Source organism: Meles meles, chromosome 6 (genome assembly GCF_922984935.1).
Source record: "Meles meles chromosome 6, mMelMel3.1 paternal haplotype, whole genome shotgun sequence".
NCBI lineage: Eukaryota > Metazoa > Chordata > Mammalia > Carnivora > Mustelidae > Meles > Meles meles.
The window spans coordinates 764647-784805 of record NC_060071.1 but is presented as its reverse complement, the minus strand read 5'-3'; the positions used below and the strand labels follow the sequence as shown (position 1 = coordinate 784805).

Genomic DNA, 20159 nt, shown 5'->3' with positions numbered 1-20159 from the left:
CAGCTGTATTCAAAGACTGTGGTTCTGGAGCCCAGAAGACCCAGACTGTAGAGGAGGGTTTTGAGATCATTGGTGCAGAGTCTTTTGAGGCCACAGGAATGATGGTGACTCTTGAGGGGGGCAGTATGGAAAGAAAAGAAGTGAGCCAGCTGTGAAGTGTCAGGAACTCTGACGATTAAGGAGCAGGCAGAGTACTGCGGGGAGGAGGCACTGCTGGCTCAGTCGGTCGAGCGTGTGAGTCCTGATCTCAGGGTTGTGAGTTCAAGCTCCATGTTGGGCACAGATTCTACTTTAAAAATCACAAAAATCAAGATAGGCAAAGGAGTAGAGGCTGGCTAGGAAGCCAAAACAGGGCTGCCAGAAACTATTACGGACTCCAGCAAACTGGAGGCAGATGGGTGTAAAGGATCTTGAATTTTCCTCTCCTTGCAGGTTACCAAGTTAGCCTGACTTAGTTTCATAGGTGTGGGCAGTAGCCACGGGACCCTTGGATCAGAGACACTGGATGGTTTACTATGCACAGCAGAGCGGTACCAGCATTTCTGTGGTTTCCCAGGCCCCCGTTTCTCCTGGTGAGTTTGAAGAGGGCCAGGTAGCGCGTGTAGTGCGCACAGTGGTGGTTTCAGGAGAGGAGCTCAGGTTAAGGGGACCCACATCTTTCATGATGGACAGTAGGTGTGCTTGCCTTTTGCTCAAGAGGAGATGCTGTCTGTATCTTCAAGGCCATTCACTATATTAGCGTTGAAGAATCTTCTGGAACAAAGGCAGTTACTGTGCTTGCAGGTCATTCATACTGAACTATGAGGTTGGGGACAGGGACCATGGTGTTCCCACAGCCCGGTAGCAGTGGGGGGTGGTGTGGGAGGAGAGAGTGTGAGAGGGCGGGGATGGCGGGCTCGAGGGGTGTCACTGGTGTGTCAAGCCTTGAGGTCAGGTCCGTGTGGACGGAACAGCGCGTGGAAGTCTGGAGAAGGGACTCCGAGAACAGGGTGATTGTCAGAAAACCGTGTCCAGAGCTTCAGAAAGCAGTGGTGGCGCCATGGTTCTCCGTGGGGCTGGAGGCCGCCGCTGGGAGGAGCCGGGTGGAGGGTGAGAGAGAGGGGACACTCGGTAGGGCCACCGCTGCCTTCTCTGATGGGGAAGGAGAGCCCGGCGGAGGAGCAGACGGTCGGGTGGGGGAGAGGAGCGCCCGGAGGGCAGAGGGAGGCCCTGCTGCGGCGGCCCCAGTGTCTCCGGGTGTTGCGCGTTCCCTTTCCTCCCTCCTCCCCCGCAGGTCAGCGCCGCGGAAACTGCAGTGACCGTTGCAGCCGCGGGCCGGGCGCCCACCGAGGGCCTCGCGCGCTGTGCTGAGACGCCGCCCGTGGCTCTCGTGTGACCAGCGGTTCCGTGTCGCGGCCCGCCCGAGGACAGCGCCGGCGTTGACCCGCACGCACAGTGCGGATGAGTGATCCCAGCGGCCTGGCCCAGCCTCCGCTCTCCCGCAGCAGCAGGGCCTGAGCGCGGACCTTCGCCGCTGCGTGGACGCGCTCGGGAGTGCGCTCGGGGAGGGTATCCGGACGCCGCGGGCCCCAGCTGGAGACCCAGAGACCGCAGCGCTGGCTTCCCGCGGTGGGGGTGGACGGGGAGCGGCTGCGAGGGCGCGCTCTGGACGCCCCCGGGGGCACGGACCCCGGTGCGGGGAGAGCGCCCTGACCGCTGCCCCCTCGCAGGTCGCTCGCTATCCTTAGCGGCCTGGAGGCGGACGGGCACCGGGTTGGCTCCTCGGTGATGCGTCTGCCTCCGCCTCGGGTGGTGAGCCCAGGGCCTGGCGTCCAGACCCACGAGCGAGGGAGAGAGAGAGCGGGCGCCTGCGCGAAGCGGGGGTGGGGGCGCGGGTGGGGCGCACAGCCGCCCGCGCGGGAGCCCTGCTCGGTGTGTTTGCGCGCGCAGCGCCCCAGCGAGCCGCCCGGAGACGCTGCGCTGGAGGCTTCCACGCCTTGTCCTCCGACGCTGCGGCCCCGCCATGCTCTGTGGGTCACATGGCGGCCGTGCGGAAGGTGGCGTGCGTGGGAGCACAGGGGACGGGGTGGGGGCCGGCACGTCGGCCTTGCTCCTGGCAGTTGGCGGCGCGCGGTGACGGCCGAGTGAGCCCCACGTGCGGCCTGTGCATCTCGGGGACAGACCGCCGGGCCCGCCGACGCTCTTGTGGCGCGTTTGCTCGCGCTCTTGCGTGCGCTCTTGGGCGTCCGAGGGACAGAGTGAAAAGCCCGAGAGACCGCTCAGGCGAAGACAGAAACAGCAGCCCCGGCACCGCGTGGTTCTCGTGGCCGTGGGCGGCCGATTTTGGTCGGGGGCAGCCCCGCTCTCGCGCCTGTTGGGTTCTCAGGTGCAGACGTCTCCGGGCTCCCGCCGGGGCCCACGACCGTCTCCGCGCTTCCATGGCCGGGAGCGCGCCCAGCCGGTCGGGGCGAGGGATGCCGGTTGCATCTTGCTGCTCCCACCGCTCAGCCTCTGTCCCGGGAGCGGCGACCGTCCTTGTTCGCTGCGGTTTCTGTGTCTCTCGCTAGTTCCGCGCCCAGCGCTCTGGAAGGCCGCAGCTCCCGGCAGAATCCGGTGGTTCGGCGGTTGCTCCGTCCCTCCGCAGACCGCGTGCCGCCCGGAGGTCCTCGCCTGCCGCTGCGGGACCGCTGTGCCTGCTGCACCGGGCAGGGACCCTGCGTCCCACAGGCGGTCTCCTGCTCCCCGCCTCCCTCCCGTCGGCCGGTGCTGGGATTGCCGCGTCGGAGGCCTTGCCGGAGCGACGCGGGTTGCCCGTGGCTGAGCTCTCTAGGCTGGAAACGGTTTTCCTTGGAGTTGGGGAGGCTTTGCTCCGTGGCCGCTTCGCTCCGCCCGGGCGGGAGACGCCCGGCTGTCCCGCGTCCCAGTCTGCGTCTCCGGTCGCCTCTCCTCCCCGTGGGCGCGGCCGTCCCTGTGCTGTCGCCAGCATCTCTTGAGTTGTGCTTGTCTCTCTCAGGTCTGTGGGTCGTGACTTCTTACTCTTCTCTCAGTGGGGTTCAGGGGCGAGTGGCCGTAATTGCCAGGTTTGCCGTGTTTTATTCGAGATTCGAGTACATGCCTTTTGTGAAGATCTTTCAACAAAACACACTCCTGTCGTCGTTTTCCAGAGCACTTACCGACACAGAGGACCGGCCTGCGTGTTTGCTTCTGTGACAGTTTCCCTCCTCAGCATTTCCGAGTGTTTTATCACGGCGTCTGGGCGCTGCCGCGTTTGGAGGCCGCGGTGGCGTTTCTGGCGGGGGAGGGCGAGCGCTCAGGCGGGCGCGTGGCTCTTACGGGTCCTGGAGACTCAGGGCTCCGCCGGGCGCCCGGAGCTCCTGTTGCGGGCGCGAGCTCGAACCGGCTTGAGGCCGCTCTCGGAGTGGCGCCTGTCGTGCGTGGCAGGTACAGGCATCCCGTGCCGTGTGTCCGGCTGCGTGGTCTCTCGTCTCCTCACCCAGAACTTCTTCGCCTTTAACTTGTGTGAGGTAAACGTCAGTGCCAGCAGTAGGGACGGAGTCACGACCCACTTTGTGTTCGCCAGCCGGTGGTCAGCGTCGCCGACCTTCGCTGGAAACACCTTCACCGGTTCCGGAACCTGTAGATGCGCGTTGGCACGCCTGGCTGGTGTGTGAGGTGGCTCAGTGGTTTAAGCCGCTGCCTTCGGCTCAGGTCATGATCTCAGGGTCCTGGGATCGAGTCCCGCATCGGGCTCTCTGCTCGGCAGGGAGCCTGCTTCCCTCTCACTCTCTCTGCCTGCCTCTCTGCCTGCTTGTGATCTCTCTCTGTCAAATAAATAAATAAAATCTTAAAAAAAAAATAAAAGCATCGCCGCGCCTTTATCGTCGCTGCGCCAGTTAACGGCGATTCCCTCCTGTAACCTGGAACACCGTCCGGGTTCAGACGTCTCGTTGCCTCGCACGGGCTCGCACGGGCCATGGGCGACTCCAGCTCCGTGTTCCTGGCGGCCGGCGCGCGCGTCCTCGCCCCTTTCTCGGTGCTGCGCTGGTGTCCACGCAGCCACGCGCATCACTCCTGTCGCTCCTTGGCGGGGTCCTCTTCCTGCCGCGCTGCCCCCGTTTGCGGTGGGGGGGGCGGGCGGCCGGCTGCCTCAGCGTCCGGAGCTGCGTGTGTCTGCGAGGATCCTGGTGGCGGGCTTGGCTCTTGGCGTTCCTCGGAGCAGATGAAGCCTCTCCCGTCCCCCTTCTGACGGTGCTGGCCGCTGTGGCGGACGTCCGCGGGCTCCGTGCATTCTCAGTCGGCGTGATCACGTCTCACCGAATGTTCCAGCGCCGTCCAAGGCCTTTTTCGTCACGTCTTGCATGTGAGAGATGCGAGTGACACCCTCCCTCTTCTGTGTTTACTGGCTTCCGCTCCTCCGTGAGGAGGAACTTGCTCTTCGCTATTTGGGTCCTTAAAATGAGGAAGGACGAGGTTAAGGATTGATTTGTTTCCCCCTTTGTGAGTTTTCAGGGTCCAGACTTGCTCGAGGAACTCCATGGCCGTCACTGAAGGGTTTTTCCAGGGTCCTCACGAACTAAGGGCTGTTGCTGTGTTTGATGCATCAGTGACTCTGATGCTCACGCAGACCCATCGGCATTCCCATCGGGTTCTGACACGGGATGTCCCAGATGAGGGAGGAACTCCGGGAAGAACTCAGGTGTTTTCCTCCTGGTGGGAAAACAGTAGTTAGCGTAACAGCAGGTGGAGAGGCCAGGGGGGCCTTACTGGCGGATGGTCATCTTTGGGGCCTTTTCACTGAACAGAGCTGGAAACGTTTTTTTAAAAGGAGAAAATAAATCATGCGTTTGTACCTATGATTCCATTTGAAATGGAGGGTTTTTTTGTTTTTAAGTTACTTACTCTGATTTTGCACTTCTGTATCATTACTTTTTTTTTTTTAAAGATTTTATTTATTTATTTGACAGACAGAGAACACAAGTAGGCAGAGAGGCAGGCAGAGAGAGAGGAGGAAGCAGGCTCCCCGCTGAACAGAGAGCCCAACGCGGGGCTCGATCCCAGGACCCTGAGATCACGACCTGAGCCGAAGGCAGAGGCTTAACCCACTGAGCCACCCAGGCACCCCATGTATCATTACTCTTAAAAGTCCTGGTTTCCGGGGTGCCTGGGTCGTGATCTCAGGGTCCTGGGATTGAGCTCCGTGTGGACTCTCTGCTCAGCGGGGAGCCTGCTTCCTCCTCTCTCTCTCTGCCTCTCTGCCTACTTGTGATCTCTGTCAAATAAATAAAATCTAAAAGAAAAAAAAAAAATCCTGGTTTCCAGCCACAGTAGCACAAGTGCTTTTTGCCTTCCTCCCCTCACGTAGGGCAACCTCAGGCTGCACTCTCTGTACTAATGCCCGAACGTAGTTTTCTTTGTGGTACTTTTTGTCCTTTTTACGTGTCTTGCTAGGGAGATACAGCCAAAATGTTGTGGGAGTAGATACTAACTTTTCAGTTTGTCCTTTCATTGTTCTTTCTAGAGACAAAGTATATGTTCTTTTTCATTTAATATATTTTTAATTTATTTAAAAACTCATGGTAGTATTTTCAAGTAATATTTTAAAGATAGTAAAATTAAAATATGTATTTAATATATAATTTAGAACTTTATAATTGTTAAACCATATGTGTGTTTTTACACTTTTTTAAATGCCTTTTCTTACTGAAATGGTAGGGTGCTGTGAACATTGTTTTGCACTGCGTTTTCTCAGAATGGTACGTTCTGGAGATCATTCCTTACCGACATGCGGACATCTTCGTCCCTTTAGACAGCAGCGCCGGGGTTGGCTGTGTGGGCCACCGGGGCTCATGCAGCCGGGCCCACACTGACTCAGTCTTAAATCTGGTGTGAGACGTGGGTGTGATTGAAAATTTGAGGGTGTTGGAGTCTGTGTCTCTGATACACTTAAACGAGAACTCCAGGGTGAACGACAATTAGCATGAAGTGAATTTGACTCCAATAAGCACCCTGATTTAAACTAACCACTTTTGTTGGAAATCTTTAAAATTTATTAGATTTCTATACAGTTTAAGGATGTTTTCATTATTATATTTAATTTGGATTTTCTGTGTCTTCCCTGCATGTTGAGTATTGGTCAGTCTCACGTGCCCATTTCAGAAACCTGCAGCTCTTTCACGAATGTTTAATCTGCTTTTTTAGCACCTTGACTGGTAACGGTAAATTCAGATTTAAAGTGAGCCTGCTATTAACGTAAATGGTGTTTTCCTCTGTGTTTACTGCAACTGAGAAAATGGAGCATCCCTCTCTTTATCTAAGTTTTTGCTGTTGTGATTTTTATAGTATGCAGTTAAGACTGTTCCCCTATTAACAGTCATACTGTCTCTGACTCAGATGTTCTGCCTTATTCAATACGGGTCCTGTTGGAAGCTGCTGTGCGGAACTGTGATGGTTTCTTAATGAAAAAGGAAGATGTCATGAACATTTTAGACTGGAAAACCAAACAAAGCAATGTCGAAGTGCCCTTTTTTCCTGCCCGTGTTCTTCTTCAAGATTTTACGTGAGTGGTAGAGTGATTTCTTCATAAAATTCAGACTCCCTGGTGGTTGGCTCTGTTTGTAATTCTGAAGATTAGTCTATAAATTTAAAGAATTGTCCTGAGAAACAAACTGAGGGTTTCAGAGGGGCGGGGGTGGGGTGAGCCGGGTGGTGGGTATTAAGGAGGGCAGGGATTGCTTGGAGCATTGGGTGTGATATGTGGACCGTGAATCTTGGAACACTGCATCAGAAACCAGTGATGCGCTGTATGCTAATAGAACGTAACAACAGCCGTTTCTAAACTAAAGCAATTCAGTACATGCGAGGTGCTTGTTTCTTGCACTCTTTATTGAAAACCTGCTTTGCCAATCTCTGCCTGCTTGTCGTCACCAGTGAGTGAGTGTTTCTCAGACTTAGGCAGACCTTATTGCGCAGCTGCTGTATTGTCCCTCTCCACGTCTCCCCCATCACAGGAGATGCCCGACTCCTCTCTTTCCCTCCTTCCTAATTCAGTCCGTCAGCAAGTTCTGTGGACTCGACCTCTGCGATGTGTCCTAGCCCACAGACCTCTTACTTAGAGTTTTCCGCCCCCGTCCCGGTGCTGGCCCGGTGTCTTTTCATGGTAGATCATGTGACTTAATTAAAAATGCTAACCAGGGTCCTGTCATTTCCCTGTTCGCTGGTGGACGTCCATCACACTTAGAATACAACCCAGAGTTAGCTAGATAAATAAGAGCCTCCCCCTCAGCCCCCCGAATCTGGTTTGTACGCCACTGCTCTTGACGGCCCGTGTGCGCTGCTGAGAGAGCATTTAAGATAGCATTCAGGGCCACAGCTTGCCTGCACGCTCCTGTGTGTCCGGTGAGGCCGCAGGTGTCTGGAGGCGGGTACATTTAGTCATGAGCTCAGGGTCCTGAGGAGGCTCTGGGAGGGAAGGGGATCTCCTGAAGTTTAAGACAGGGAAAGAATTTCTGGAAGTTTTCTTTTGCCTCTGAAAGTCCTCTCTTGTGTTATTTGTGGTATGCAAGTTCTCAGTAACGTTGATGCTAATTCTGATGAAACCAGGATACACGAACTTCGGGTAACAAGTGTGTAATCTAACACAAGTGCGAACTAGAAAGGGATATATTTAGATATGAAAGTGAATCAGTGTATATTGATTATTTGAGCATGTGAAAGTACCATTCAGACCATAATTTTCATCACTTTTTTTTTGTTAGTGGAATACCAGCAATGGTGGATTTTGCTGCTATGAGGGAGGCCGTAAAAAGTCTTGGAGGCGACCCGAGGAAAGTTCAGCCTGCCCGTCCGACAGATCTCACGGTTGACCATTCCTTACAGATCGACTTCAGTAGATGGTGAGCGAGCACAGATCTTTGTGCAGTCAGCTCTGCGGGGTAGCCGGCAGCCAGCCCCCTGGTTAGTTAGGGGAAAGGGGTGAGAGCCAGTTTGTGTCTGAGTGAAGGCTCTTGCGTTCAGTGCATGCTGATCTAGAAAAAGAGCCGGTAAAGTTTATGTACTGATGAGTTTAACAGAGCCTGAATTTAGAATGGTATTCATGTTTGTAGATTTCTGCTGCATTTTTGGTAAAAATGAATGAGCCTAGAACCTGCTTTGTGGAGTGAATTCTTGTTCATTATCTTTTGTTTTTTAACCTACGTGTCTTCAAGAGAGAATCTAAAGACAGGAGGGAGCCATGAATGTCTTTAATCGGTGGTAAAAATCACCGTGCTTACTAAGACTGTTTTTCCACATCTTCTATTTCAAAGGTCCCTGTGACCAAGTTCAGACTGGAGAAGACCTAATTCTCCTGTGATCTTTCACACAGACCAAGACGGTTGTCCCAGCCTGCAAGTGCTTTTGCCCTCTAGATTAGTTAGCCCTATGGCTCTGGGCTGCTTTTAAGTTGTTATATGGGAAAAACCCACTTGGGTGCTTGCTGAGCATCATTTAAATTGTCATGGAAGTACATGAAAATTGTTTCTTAGGCACGTAGAATTGTGTTTTTGTCTCCGTAAATTTAAGTCACCTATTTCTGTTTTTTTTTGTAATCTGAGACTCGCTTTTGAAACCCGAGTTAAATGCTATATTAACGTTTGAACAACATTTACTTAGTTCCAGATAACATTGCCATGTGTGTGTTTTTTGAGAAGCTAACTTTGTGTCACTTTTAAATGGTCTTTCTGGAATGCTAGTGCGATACAGAATGCTCCGAATCCTGGAGGCGGCGACCTACAGAAAGCAGGAAAGCTCTCTCCGCTCCGAGCGCAGCCCAAGAAGCTGCCCTGCAGAGGCCAGACCACCTGCCGGGGATCGTGCGAGTCTGGAGAGCCGGGCCGAAACTCAGGAAGATTTTCTTCACAGATTGAGAACACGCCCATTCTCTGTCCTTTTCATTTGCAACCAGTGCCTGAGTATGGGATTTTTAAAAAAGAACTGACTAGTGCTGGGTTATTTTTCAGTTACAGAAGTCCCACCTTTGCCCTTCCCCTCCTGGTTCCTCTGACGTAGGCTTCTCCCGTCCCCAATGAGGCTGGCCGAGATGGTAGTGTCTGAATGCCACACCAGTTTCTGTTCCTTAGGAAGAAGGCCTTTCTTCAGATTTTTTTACGATATATTTCATTTTTATGACTAATGTCGGCAGAAAAATGGGATCTCATCTTAAACTCTGAATTTGTTGTTTTAGTGAATCTGTACCATTCACATGTTCTTCATTCATTCACACTGCTTTTATGAATTCCCTGTTTATAGTTTTTGCTTTTTTCTCCTACTAGAATTCTTGTTTTTTCCAGTTGCATGGAGAGCTTGATGTTAAGAATATTATAACGGTAAAAAGCCTTTTACCCTGCTGTCCATAGACTGGCAAAAATTTTTTAAATTTAGTAAGAAAATGACCCACTTCTTCAAATTAAAAAAGTGTAACACATATGAGATTTAGGATAGCTAGGCATAATATCCATGCATATCGTATCCTGAGAGCCCGTGATACATTAATTCATATGTCTGTAAACTGGTTCTTTCAGATTCTCTTTGGTTGGACAGTTGGGGGCTCGGTATTTCTGGGAGGCCTCCGGTCGTAGTGACCTCACACGCTCTTCCTTTCTGGGAATTTAGTGTAATGTGTGGGTTCCTCGGCATCAGATGAGGACAGTTTTATGTAAGCAGCCCTCGTTCCTCTGCCTAGCTCTCCCGTTGTTAGGTGCGTGTGGACGTTTGAGATGAGCATCCCTTCTTACACAGAAACTAACTTCCTGAAAAGGTCTTACCGATTCGAACACCCTTGAGGTTTTTTTTGGTTGCCTTCTCATGACCGGCAGGGTGTGAAGTGCGAAGATGGTGTATTTTTCATTAAAAATACAATCTGGTATAACATTTCCCCTCAGTTTTGTCTCCAGATTACAGAGAATTTGGATGGGTTGGCCTGTGGTCTCTGGCTGTAGGGAGACAGTGGGTCTCTGTGCTGCCACAGGGCCTTAGTGCAGCGTCGGGTACAGACCCAGACGAGGAATGGATGGGGAGGAAATGGGCACCAGAAATCATTGCCGAGTTTAAAGTCGGGTTCTGAGCTTATGAACGAGGGACACTTCGTAGCTGTAGAGGCTGTGGGATGTACAGTAATCGGACCGCTCCCAGAGTCCTCGGGAGAATCTCATTCGAGACGTGATGGGGCCTCGGGGACTCACTGAGCTGTGAATCAGTCAAGTAATCTTTGCGTTGTTAAAAAAAGTTGATAAGTGAACATCTGTAATGGTCTGGACCCTGGAGGACAGGTATAATTTAAGTTGTATTGATACCCTAGTCAACACTTGATCACCAGCTGGAAGGAAACAGCTTAAAACTGCTAGAAATCATTCTTTATTTTCATTTTTATTTATTTTTAAAGATTTTGTTTCTTTAAGAGAGAGAACAACAGGGGGAGGGGCAGAGGGAGAGGCAGTCCCCATGTGGGACTCAGTCCCAGGACCCTGAGATCATGACCTGAGCCGAAGGCAGAGGCTTAACCCACTGAGCCCCACAGGCATCCCTAGAGATCATTTTTTAAATGTCCGTTAGATAAAAGTACCTTCCTGAAAGTGGTACAGTGTTTACTGCTCGGGTAGGGGATTGTTTTTACCTCTTAGTTTAATAATGCACGTAAAATATGTTTATGATCCATACAAAGTAAACTGCCACTTACACAACAAATAGAACTTTCTATCTCAGGTGAGATGAACGCATTTTTGCTCAGAGCTTTCTGCACATGCCCAGTGAGGCTGTAGCGCCACACACCAGGTGTGCCCTCCTCCTCCCCCTCCCCTCTCCCCTCCTCCCAGCAGAGGGGCCCCGGGATGGCTGCTGTGTTACTGATGGTTGCAGTCGGCTGGCACAGCGACGCAGGACAGGACAGCGTGGGGGCCGGGAGGCAGGGCCCTGGAAGTAGCTGCCACGTGTGCTCCCAAGAGCAGAGCTTCCTTGTTGGAAGGAAACCGCCGGTGCCGAGAAGTCTAGTAAATTGTTGTTCTAAGAATTTTTAAAACGTGTTTGTGTGCCTAAGAACAAATACTTAGAAACAAGGCAAGTCTTTTCTGTGGTCCATACATTTAATGCCGGATCTTCTTCCTTTTAGACCCGAAACAGTGTTAAAAAACCAAGAAGTAGAATTTGGCAGAAATCGGGAGAGACTTCAATTTTTCAAGGTACACATGATTTTCGGGGAATTTTTATATTTTTACATTTTTTGTATTTTACATTGAAATTCACAGAATATTGATGTGTGATATTTATGTCACATCTTTGTGGCAGTAGGACCTTTTCTTCCTTCAGATAAAATCTCGGAAACCCCGGTATATGAAACAGAACAAAAGCGGGTGGCTATAATTTGAGGTGTGGGGAGGCTTTGTGCTTGTCCCCCACTCCGTCTGCGAGTCCTTGGGGCACGGTTGAAAAACCTCCGTTTATTTGGACTCGTCGAACATTTCCCTTTGACTTAATTTGGCTTTAGTCTGCACGATGAGTGTGTGTAGGGTCAGTGTCTGCGCTTGTTTTCATGGTCTCCTGCGAACTCGGACCGTATTGAACGTTGGTGAAGTGTTTTCATGTCAGTAGTTACTTCTGCTTTGACTGTGAGCACAGACGGATACACTAACACTTGGGTTTTTTAAACTTAAACACGATACAGTGGAGTTCCAGAGTTTTTAAGAATGTGGCTGTGATCCCTCCTGGAACTGGAATGGCCCATCAGGTCAACTTGGAGTATTTGTCGAGAGTGGTGTTTGAGGAAGACGACCTCCTCTTCCCAGACAGCGTGGTCGGCACAGATTCTCATATAACCATGGTGAACGGCTTGGGGATTCTGGGCTGGGGTAAGTAATCCACTCAGTACGTTTAATTTGCGGGGGAGGCGGTCTCAGGAACAGTGTGCAGGAGTGTAGGTAGCCGGTCTTTACAGGCTCTTTGAAGCCGTTTCCTCACCTGCAGTAGCGGTGACAGAACGACTCTGGACCCGAGGCTGTGTAGACGGTGTGCCCCACGCAGCACTCCACTGCCGTCGCGGAGTGACCGTGGCGGACGATGCGGTTACTCCCTGGTCCGAGTCCCACGGGGCTTCTCCTGGCCTTCCTGAGGACTCCAGATCCTTAAAACCTGCCGCCTCTGGCCACTCCCACACACACGTCTGAAGACGAGTCGATGACTCCCCGAGTGGGCTGTGCGTTCCTGCCTCCTGGCCCGGCCTGGGCTGTTCCCTCCGGCAGAAAGCGCCGGGTCTCTTACACGGTGTCAAAACTGCTCACTTCCATGGTCTCCGCTGTTAGAGCTTCCTGAGGTTCGCAGGTGCTGGGTTCTGTTCTGCGTGCGGAGCAAAGTGCAGTACCCAGCATCACAGGCGCCACACGTTCCCTGCCTTTAATAGAAAGTTGACACCAGTTTGCTTCAGCCCTGCGAGTGCAGTCCTTCTTTTGGGGAGACCGGGTCCACGTCCACAGTCCAGAGTCCTGGCGGCTCTGAAGGGCTGCGTGAGGGAGACAGGCGCCCAGGGCGGCTGAGAGCAGACATTACACTGAGAACACCCTCGCTCTTCCGACATGCTGCGCTCACCTTCTTCTGTATTGCTCCAGGGGTCGGAGGCATTGAGACCGAAGCGGTCATGCTGGGTCTGCCCGTTTCTCTTACTCTGCCGGAGGTGGTCGGGTGCGAGTTGATTGGCTCATCAAACCCTTTCGTCACGTCCATAGATGTCGTGCTTGGCATCACAAAGGTAATTGCGCCAACCGCGTGACGTGGCGGACATTACGTGTGGGGCCCTGCGAGGGCAGCATTGGGCTCTGCGCAGCCTCCTCCGTGCTCTGGCCGTCTTGGCCCTGGCCTCCTTGGTCGTGCCTCACAGTGACCATCACAGGAACAGCCGCAAACAGAGAGCCCTTCCTTGGCACTACTGAGTACGGGCTGTGCCATTGTTCACTTGACCTGTTGCCTCTGTCATTCCTCGCTACAAGCCTGGAAGAATGCTACTGTGACTGGCCCCATTTCAGCTCTGAGAAAACAGACACCCTCAGATTGAATGATTTGGCAGAGGGTCACTGGGCTGAGCCGTGAGTGCTGGAACAGGACATGTCCGGGCTCCCAGCCGTCAGGCTTGTTGGCCGTGTCGGTTAGAGAATCCTGTTGAGGAGAAGTAATTGCATCTCTTTAATACTTAACCGCATCATTTGCCCTTTGGAAACCATTTCTGTCCTGGAGAACACGGACTGCAGAAGTGTGCCGCTGTCAAGACGGGCTGTTTCAGCGCTTCTAAAGGTTATACAGAAGCTCAACCTGAACTTTTAAAATACTGCTGCGTGCTATTTAACACATGTACTTTGCAGTTTCCTAGTGAACAGTAATTTGTAAGTCTCCATCCTAAATTTATGGTTTTTAGTTACTTTAGTGATTAAGTCCACTTTATTAAATAAACGAGTGTGGGAGCTGTCCCACATACAGCGCCAGTTGGATCCTGGAGTCTGCGCTTTTCTGGTTAGGTTATTGGTCTGAAGGCTTTTAGGAGTCTCCGCAGGGAAAAAAAGGGTCCAGCTGCCCTGCAGACATTTCGCACGGAGCCTTCTGCCCTGAGAACATGGTGGCACCGTGCAGAAGTCATGGCTGCAGTGTATGGGACCAAAAGATAAGAAGTTCAGTTGACAATTGCAGGATTATTCCTAAAGGAAAATGAGTATCTCAGTATACTTTTGGAGAAATCTGTGCTTTCCTTTGGGTAGCCTGAGAAGCAATGCTACCTTTTAGACTTCTTTGGCTATATTTTTTGGTAACAAGATGCCATGTCAAGTTTTTTGTTTTTTTTTTTAAGATTTTATTTATTTATTTGATGGAGAGAGAGAGAAATCACAAGTAGGCAGAGCGACAGGCAGAGAGAGAGGAGGAAGCAAGCTCCCTGCCAAGTAGAGAGCCCGATGTGGGGCTCGATCCCAGGACCCTGAGATCATGACCTGAGCCGAAGGCAGAGGCTTAACCCACTGAGCCACCCAGGCGCTCCTACGTGTCTATTTTTAAATTTTGGCATGTTGATACAGAACTCACATCTATCACGTGTGTTCGCATTTATTATTTTCTCTCCTGAGATTCTGTTCCACTCAAGATCCTTACAGGGTTAATCCCATATTATTTTTCTGAACGTGTACTGTGGCATCTCCTGAATTTGTCGCAACAGTCTTTAGCTGAGTGTGTCTCACATGCGCTGCTTTGGTCCTCGGAGCCACAACCGTGAACACAGAGAAACGTCTTAGCCTTTTATACACGCGTGGCTTAAGTGGCCCCTCGCCCCTCTGCACTGTCAGGGCTGAATGGGACTCTTGGGTTGAACATGGCTTCGCTCCAGGTTACCTCGCTAGGCCTCTCCTGCCCCAGACTGAGCCGCGGTGTCATTAGGCGAGCCGCTGTTGGGGTTACTCGGAAATAACTCAGAAACGTGACTTTACGAGGACCCGTGAGGTCCTGTCAACATGGAGTTCACCCGTAACGAATGATGCTGTACACACTTGGATCAGGTTTGGAATTCGAAGACTTTTTGTAGGCAGCTTGTTAGTGTTCTTTACATCTAAGGGGCCAGCAGCGGTTAGTGCTCTTTCACGCCCGGAAAGAAGAAGGGCTGCCCGCTGACACACACATTGTCGTGTCTGACGTCTCCTCGATTTGATTTCAGAGACATTCGCCTGTGGATCTAGCCATTTCCAGCCCTTAGGCGCTTTCTCCCCTGCCCAGCAGTGACATTGGGTCAGTCTTCTGTGGATCGTTTGTCTTAAAATACCTGCAAACCCAGAGGGAGTGGACGTGTGATCAGAACAATAGAGACCTTCTTTCATGCAGTGTCACTGGCAGGGGTTAAAAACTAGGTTTTGTGCTTTTCTGAGAATCCACGCCTGTCTTACTAACTTTGTGTGCGTTTCTGTGTTTCCCTTTATTTAGCACCTCAGGCAAGTAGGAGTGGCTGGAAAGTTTGTTGAGTTTTTTGGAAGTGGAGTTTCGCAGTTATCTATAGTGGATCGGACCACAATAGCAAACATGTGCCCAGAATACGGTGCTATCCTCAGCTTTTTCCCTGTTGACAATGTGACGTTAAGACATTTAGAACACACAGGTAAGATGCAAGTTCAGTAGGGTAAATACGTTTGCACGTCCACTGTGTCTGTCTGAAGTTTTTCGCAGTAAACAACTACCCATGCTTAGTATTTAATATTCAGGAAATTACCTTATCTTGAAATAGTAGCTTTCAAATAAACTGCCTTAGATGTCTTTAAAGAGTGTTGTGCCCTCAAAACCCCGCCCCTCCCATGTGACCCATTTACAGTGATGGAGAGGGAGGAGTCCAGCCACCGGTCAGGGCCTCACTTCTTGCTGGGAGGACGGCTGGCGCAGCCTTTGCAGTGGTCGGAGCCGCGGGTTGGCGGGAGGTGGGCGTGTACGTCCTCACGTGCTCACGGTGTCCCTATAACAGGAGCAGAGGAGCCACCAGACAGAAGTGCCTGGGGACTGTGCTCTGTCTGAAGAGTAACATGGTTTTGTGAAAGGCGGCGTAGGGTTCCAGGTTCCCTATCTTTTTTGTAGCCTGATTGGCAGTAGGTTGGACCTTCCTGTAATGGCGGCTCAGTGTAGAAAGTAGTTGCAAGCCCCAAACGCGCTCCTGTACCCCTCGCAGTGCACACTTCCCTTTGGCGAGCGACTAGTCTCAGAGCCGAGTTGGGCTGAGCTGCTAGTCTCTGATCATAAGTGCATTTGGGGGATGTAGTCCAGTAGTCTTCATTTGGGGGACAGGTTTTATAAGTTAAAGGGTCACATGGCAACATGGACCATTGGTCATTGAGAACGTTGGTAGGAACGGTTCTCGTCAAGTGCGGAGCTTCCTGTCAGGGGATTTGGTTGGTAGAACATTGAGGGAGAGCTGGCAGAGGTGCCTGCTCCCTTGCACGTCCCTGGCTTGTGTGTTAGTGATCTGTTCCTGTAACAGACTCTCCCGAAACTTCGTGGCTTAGAACAGCAGTAACCCCCTGCGGCTGCATGGTGTCCGTGAGCGTGACGTAGGCGGCTCCGCTGGCACGGCTCGTCTCTGCTCCGTGATGTCCGCAGCCTCAACCGTGAGACCTGGCACTAGGGCCCGGCGTCCTGTAGGTCGCTCACCTGTCAGTGGGTGCTTCGCTGGGACTGTCCGCCATGTCTGCATGTGTCCTTTCTTACTCTGTGGCTTCCCCAGGGCGGGCTGACCTGGGAGCGTGAGCACCAGCCAGATGGCCAGGGGTCCCATAGCTGAGGTCCACAGGGCCAATTCTGCCCCTTGCCGGAGGGATGTCGTTGTCACACTGTAAGCACATACAGCTCGGGTGTACACTGTTAGGTCGGTGTATTCCCGTGAGGCGTGCAGACAGCTGCCCGTTGCTAACATCCTGGAAGGTCTCGTTAGGCTTCTGGTTTTCTGCTCATGAGACTTCCTTAAGCTTCCTTCATGTCCTCATTTTGACTTTTATATTCACATTGGAAAGTAATGAGTGTCCTTCGTGGTGAGTGATAATTATATTCAATGTTAGTGATTTATGTTCTGCAGACTATAGGTATTTTGAGTTTTATAGAACTGACTCAGTATTTCTCAACTTGCCTCTGATCAACTTTTAAAGGGGGGGCTACAAGTTTTCATGACGGGCAGAATGTTTACTCCTCTGGAGAGCAGGACCAGTAGTCTGTACAGAACACATTCCGAATACTTAGTGCGCGGTCTGTTTCTTACTCTGGCATTCAGCACCCGTACCCTCAGAGTTCAAAATTTCTTACTGTATTTTCGTCCTTGTTAATTCTTCCTAGGTTTTGACAAGGCCAAACTCGAGTCAATGGAAACATACCTTAGAGCTGTGAAACTGTTTCGACACGACCAGGATAGCTCAGGAGAACCCGCGTACTCCCAGGTGTGTGTGGAAGAGCTCCCTCGTGGCCCGCCGCCTGGGTGTGGATGCCGGCTCCAGGCCTGCACCTCTGCCGACCCCCCCCACCCACCCCGTCCCCGTCTGCTCAGCTCCGAAGTGGGAGGCTGTTCTGAAGGGCGCACATACATTAGATGCAAGGCACTAGAGTGATTTTGGGCATGCAGAAAGTGCTCAGTGAATGTCATTATCATCGAACCAGTTAGTGTTTCGTGTGACTCTGCTTAGGTTTTATTCATTCAGTTCTCCTAGATTTCTGTTAGTGAATTTTACATTTTATTAAGTCTGTTTTTGATGTTCAAAACACAAAGTTGACTCTTAATCTCTCCCTGATCTTTATCTGCTTTGTGATAAGAGCCCCGGGATGTGCCTGTCTGTCCTGGGGGCACCTGCATCTGGTTAGCATGTCGCAGAGAGGTGTCATGAAAGGAGTTTACGGTTATGTAAGGTATGCTGGGATCTAGGCTAGTATTTACCTGTTGGAAATTTGTATTGGAGTAAGTAAAGTTCACTTTCAGGGAAGTTTGAATTTTCATGATCTTCTTTTTCTAGGAGTGTGTTAGGTATCTCCAGCCACTGGGTATTGTTGAAGGTCTAGTTAACTGTTAGCTGTTTTTTGGGGGGAGTCGTTCTCTGCGCCGGCTGTGTGTCCTTATAGCGTGCGTCCCTGCCTGAACTGTACTTCTGTGCCTGCCTGCCTCTCCTCCCTCCAAGAAGGCAAGGAGGCTCCCGGGGGAGGAGCTGGTCATGGTCTGTAGCTCCCGCCCCTGGAGCGGTGCCTGGCCCGAGGCACACAGGACGGGTGGGCAGGCACGGGTGTGGTGCAGACCGGTGTAGCGACCGGAGTCTGTGTAGACTTCGGGCAGATCCCTAACTTGACTCATCGTTTTCTGGTCCCTTCCCGCTCTTTATTTTAGTGCTTTGTCCACTTTGTAAAGATGGGGAAAGAAGAAGAAGAATGAAAACTCTCACATTGTATAATAAGAAGGAGTAAATTTGCTTATTAAAGGCCTGACCAGATTAAAGAAATAAAACTGGAACCTACCAGGACGTTGATTGCAAGGCACACTCATTAAGATGCAAAGACAGGGGTTGGCGGATCCATAAAGTGAAGCTGCAGCCTGGCGGGCATTGCAGTCAGGGTCAGAGTCGACAGGACTGGAGTATCGGGAAGCCCGTAGTGGAGAGAAACTTCATCTGTTTATACCCGCATAAAACAGACAGAGGAAAATGGTGGAAATGCCAGAAGAAATACACAGAAACCTAGCTGGGAGGTTGGGTTTTAAGATGGTTTTTTTAAAACCAAGGAATAAAAAGCCCAGGCCTTGCTGGAGGCTGGCCAGCTAGGCACATTGGAACCGGGAAGAGAAGGGTCCTTCTGCTATGTCCCTCCAGCACCCTGTGTAGCCAGACTTAGTGCCCCACACGCCGGAGAAGGAGCAGGGTTTCCTGAACCCACCCCCCTCGTCACAGACGAGGGAGGGGTGACTTCGGAGCACAGGGGCAGTAGACTGACAGCTGTCACAGGCATCTGCTTTATCAGCAGGCATCGGTGACAACAGGGAAAAGAATCGGGAGCAAAATGCTCTGTAGACTGTACGGCTCGTGTTGGGGCAGTTTGCAAGCTGATCTGCTGCTCTCACATTAGCGAGTGTTTGTTTTGTTTCACGGATGAATTGGGATTGTTTCAAAGTCTGTTTCCGGGGGTGGAGGTCACCGTTACAACACGTGTGGAAGTATTTACTCTGCTGCAGGAAGTGGTGCTGCTACACTCTGTACCTAACGAATTCTCATTCCTTGTCTGCCTCGCCGCCTCGTTTCCTAGGTGATCCGGATTCATCTGAACTCAATAGTTGCCTCCGTCAGCGGTCCGAAGAGACCTCAGGATAGAGTCGCTGTGACGGACATGAAACGTGATTTCCAAGCTTGCTTGAATGAAAAGGTTACCACACCACCTTTGTCAGTGACTATTGTGTGCAGTGAGAGGGCGGGTGCTTCTGGTGCCGGGGGCAGAGGGCGGGTGCTTCTGGTGCCGGGGGCAGAGGGCGGGTGCTTCTCGTGCTGAGTGATAGAAGACCGAGTACTTCTCGTGCTGAGTGGTGGAGGCCAGCACGGGCTTAGACTCGGGCTGCTGCTGTGTTCTCGAGTGTGGGGCACACCCCATCGGCCCCCGAACCCCCTCCTGTCTGAAGCCGGGCAGTCGTTTGGCGCTTTCCCCAGGCTGCTGGGAGGGTCAGATGTACATCATGCCTGGAGTCGTAGTGGCCTGGTTTCAGGCACTTGGTCGTTGCACATGGTCGCAGCTCTCTGGTGTGGTCGCAGAGGGGTCTGCTAGGCTACACTGTGGTCAACGTCTGACCCCCTCCCCCACCCCCGCCCTGATGAAGAGCGAGCTCTGCCCTCACGCCCATACGTCTGCTCAAAGTACCTGAACAACGGCGTGACCTCTTTGACTTTCAGGGTCTGAGCTTTCTGAGCATCGTGGCTAAAATCGAAACACTTGCTATCTTGAGAACTGGGATCTGGTGCTCTTTCCAGAGCCTCTCTCTGGAATTTGTTTGCTGTTGCTACTGCCGTCCTGTCGTGCAGGAATAAAGTAGCCTGATGAGCACGGGGCTCCCGGTCCGCAGTCCTGCCCCCTGCCTTCCGCACCCCAGTCCCCTCCCTGCCCCTGGAGCAGGGCCAGGATTGTGCCCTCTATTGAGAGTCCCGGTCCGTAGGATCGAACAGACAGCCGCAGAGTCGGTAAGATCCGGGTCCTGGGGAGTTCAGAACACCGGCAGGCTTGTGTCGCGACCATTCACATTCCTGCGCCAGCCGACTTACGATGACCGCGTGTCGCGACCTTCAGCAGCGCTCGTGTGTAGGCAGAGCTCCTAGTCTGTTTCTCTGCACATTCCCAGAATGTCTGTATTTGTGTGCGTGTTTGTGTAGGTGGGGTTTAAAGGCTTCCAGATTGCAGCGGAGAAGCAGAAGGATAACGTCTCTATTCGTTATGAAGGCAGTGAGTACACCCTGGCTCACGGCTCTGTGGTCATGGCCGCGGTCACCAGCTGCACCAACAACTGTAACCCGTCTGTCATGCTTGCCGCAGGTAGGCTGTCCCTTACGGCCGTTCTTCCCTGTCCTCAGGGACTTTGTACGCTCCTGCCACACTCCCCTTATTTCTTGGATCGTGCGTAGAGACGGGTCTGTGCTTGATGTTGAGAG

General features: G+C 52.0%; 1 protein-coding gene across 1 annotated transcript in view; it reads left to right on the top strand.

The window, feature by feature from the left end:
• Positions 1-20159, top strand: part of IREB2 (iron responsive element binding protein 2) — a 41012-nt gene that overhangs the window by 9393 nt on the left and 11460 nt on the right. Inside the window, exons 3-12 of the mRNA XM_046007410.1 lie at positions 6370-6535; positions 7734-7871; positions 8709-8927; positions 11120-11189; positions 11672-11855; positions 12609-12748; positions 14950-15121; positions 16834-16934; positions 18775-18891; positions 19884-20043. Of these exons, the coding sequence (XP_045863366.1) occupies positions 6370-6535; positions 7734-7871; positions 8709-8927; positions 11120-11189; positions 11672-11855; positions 12609-12748; positions 14950-15121; positions 16834-16934; positions 18775-18891; positions 19884-20043 (1467 nt within the window). The remainder of the gene's footprint in view (positions 1-6369; positions 6536-7733; positions 7872-8708; positions 8928-11119; positions 11190-11671; positions 11856-12608; positions 12749-14949; positions 15122-16833; positions 16935-18774; positions 18892-19883; positions 20044-20159) is intronic.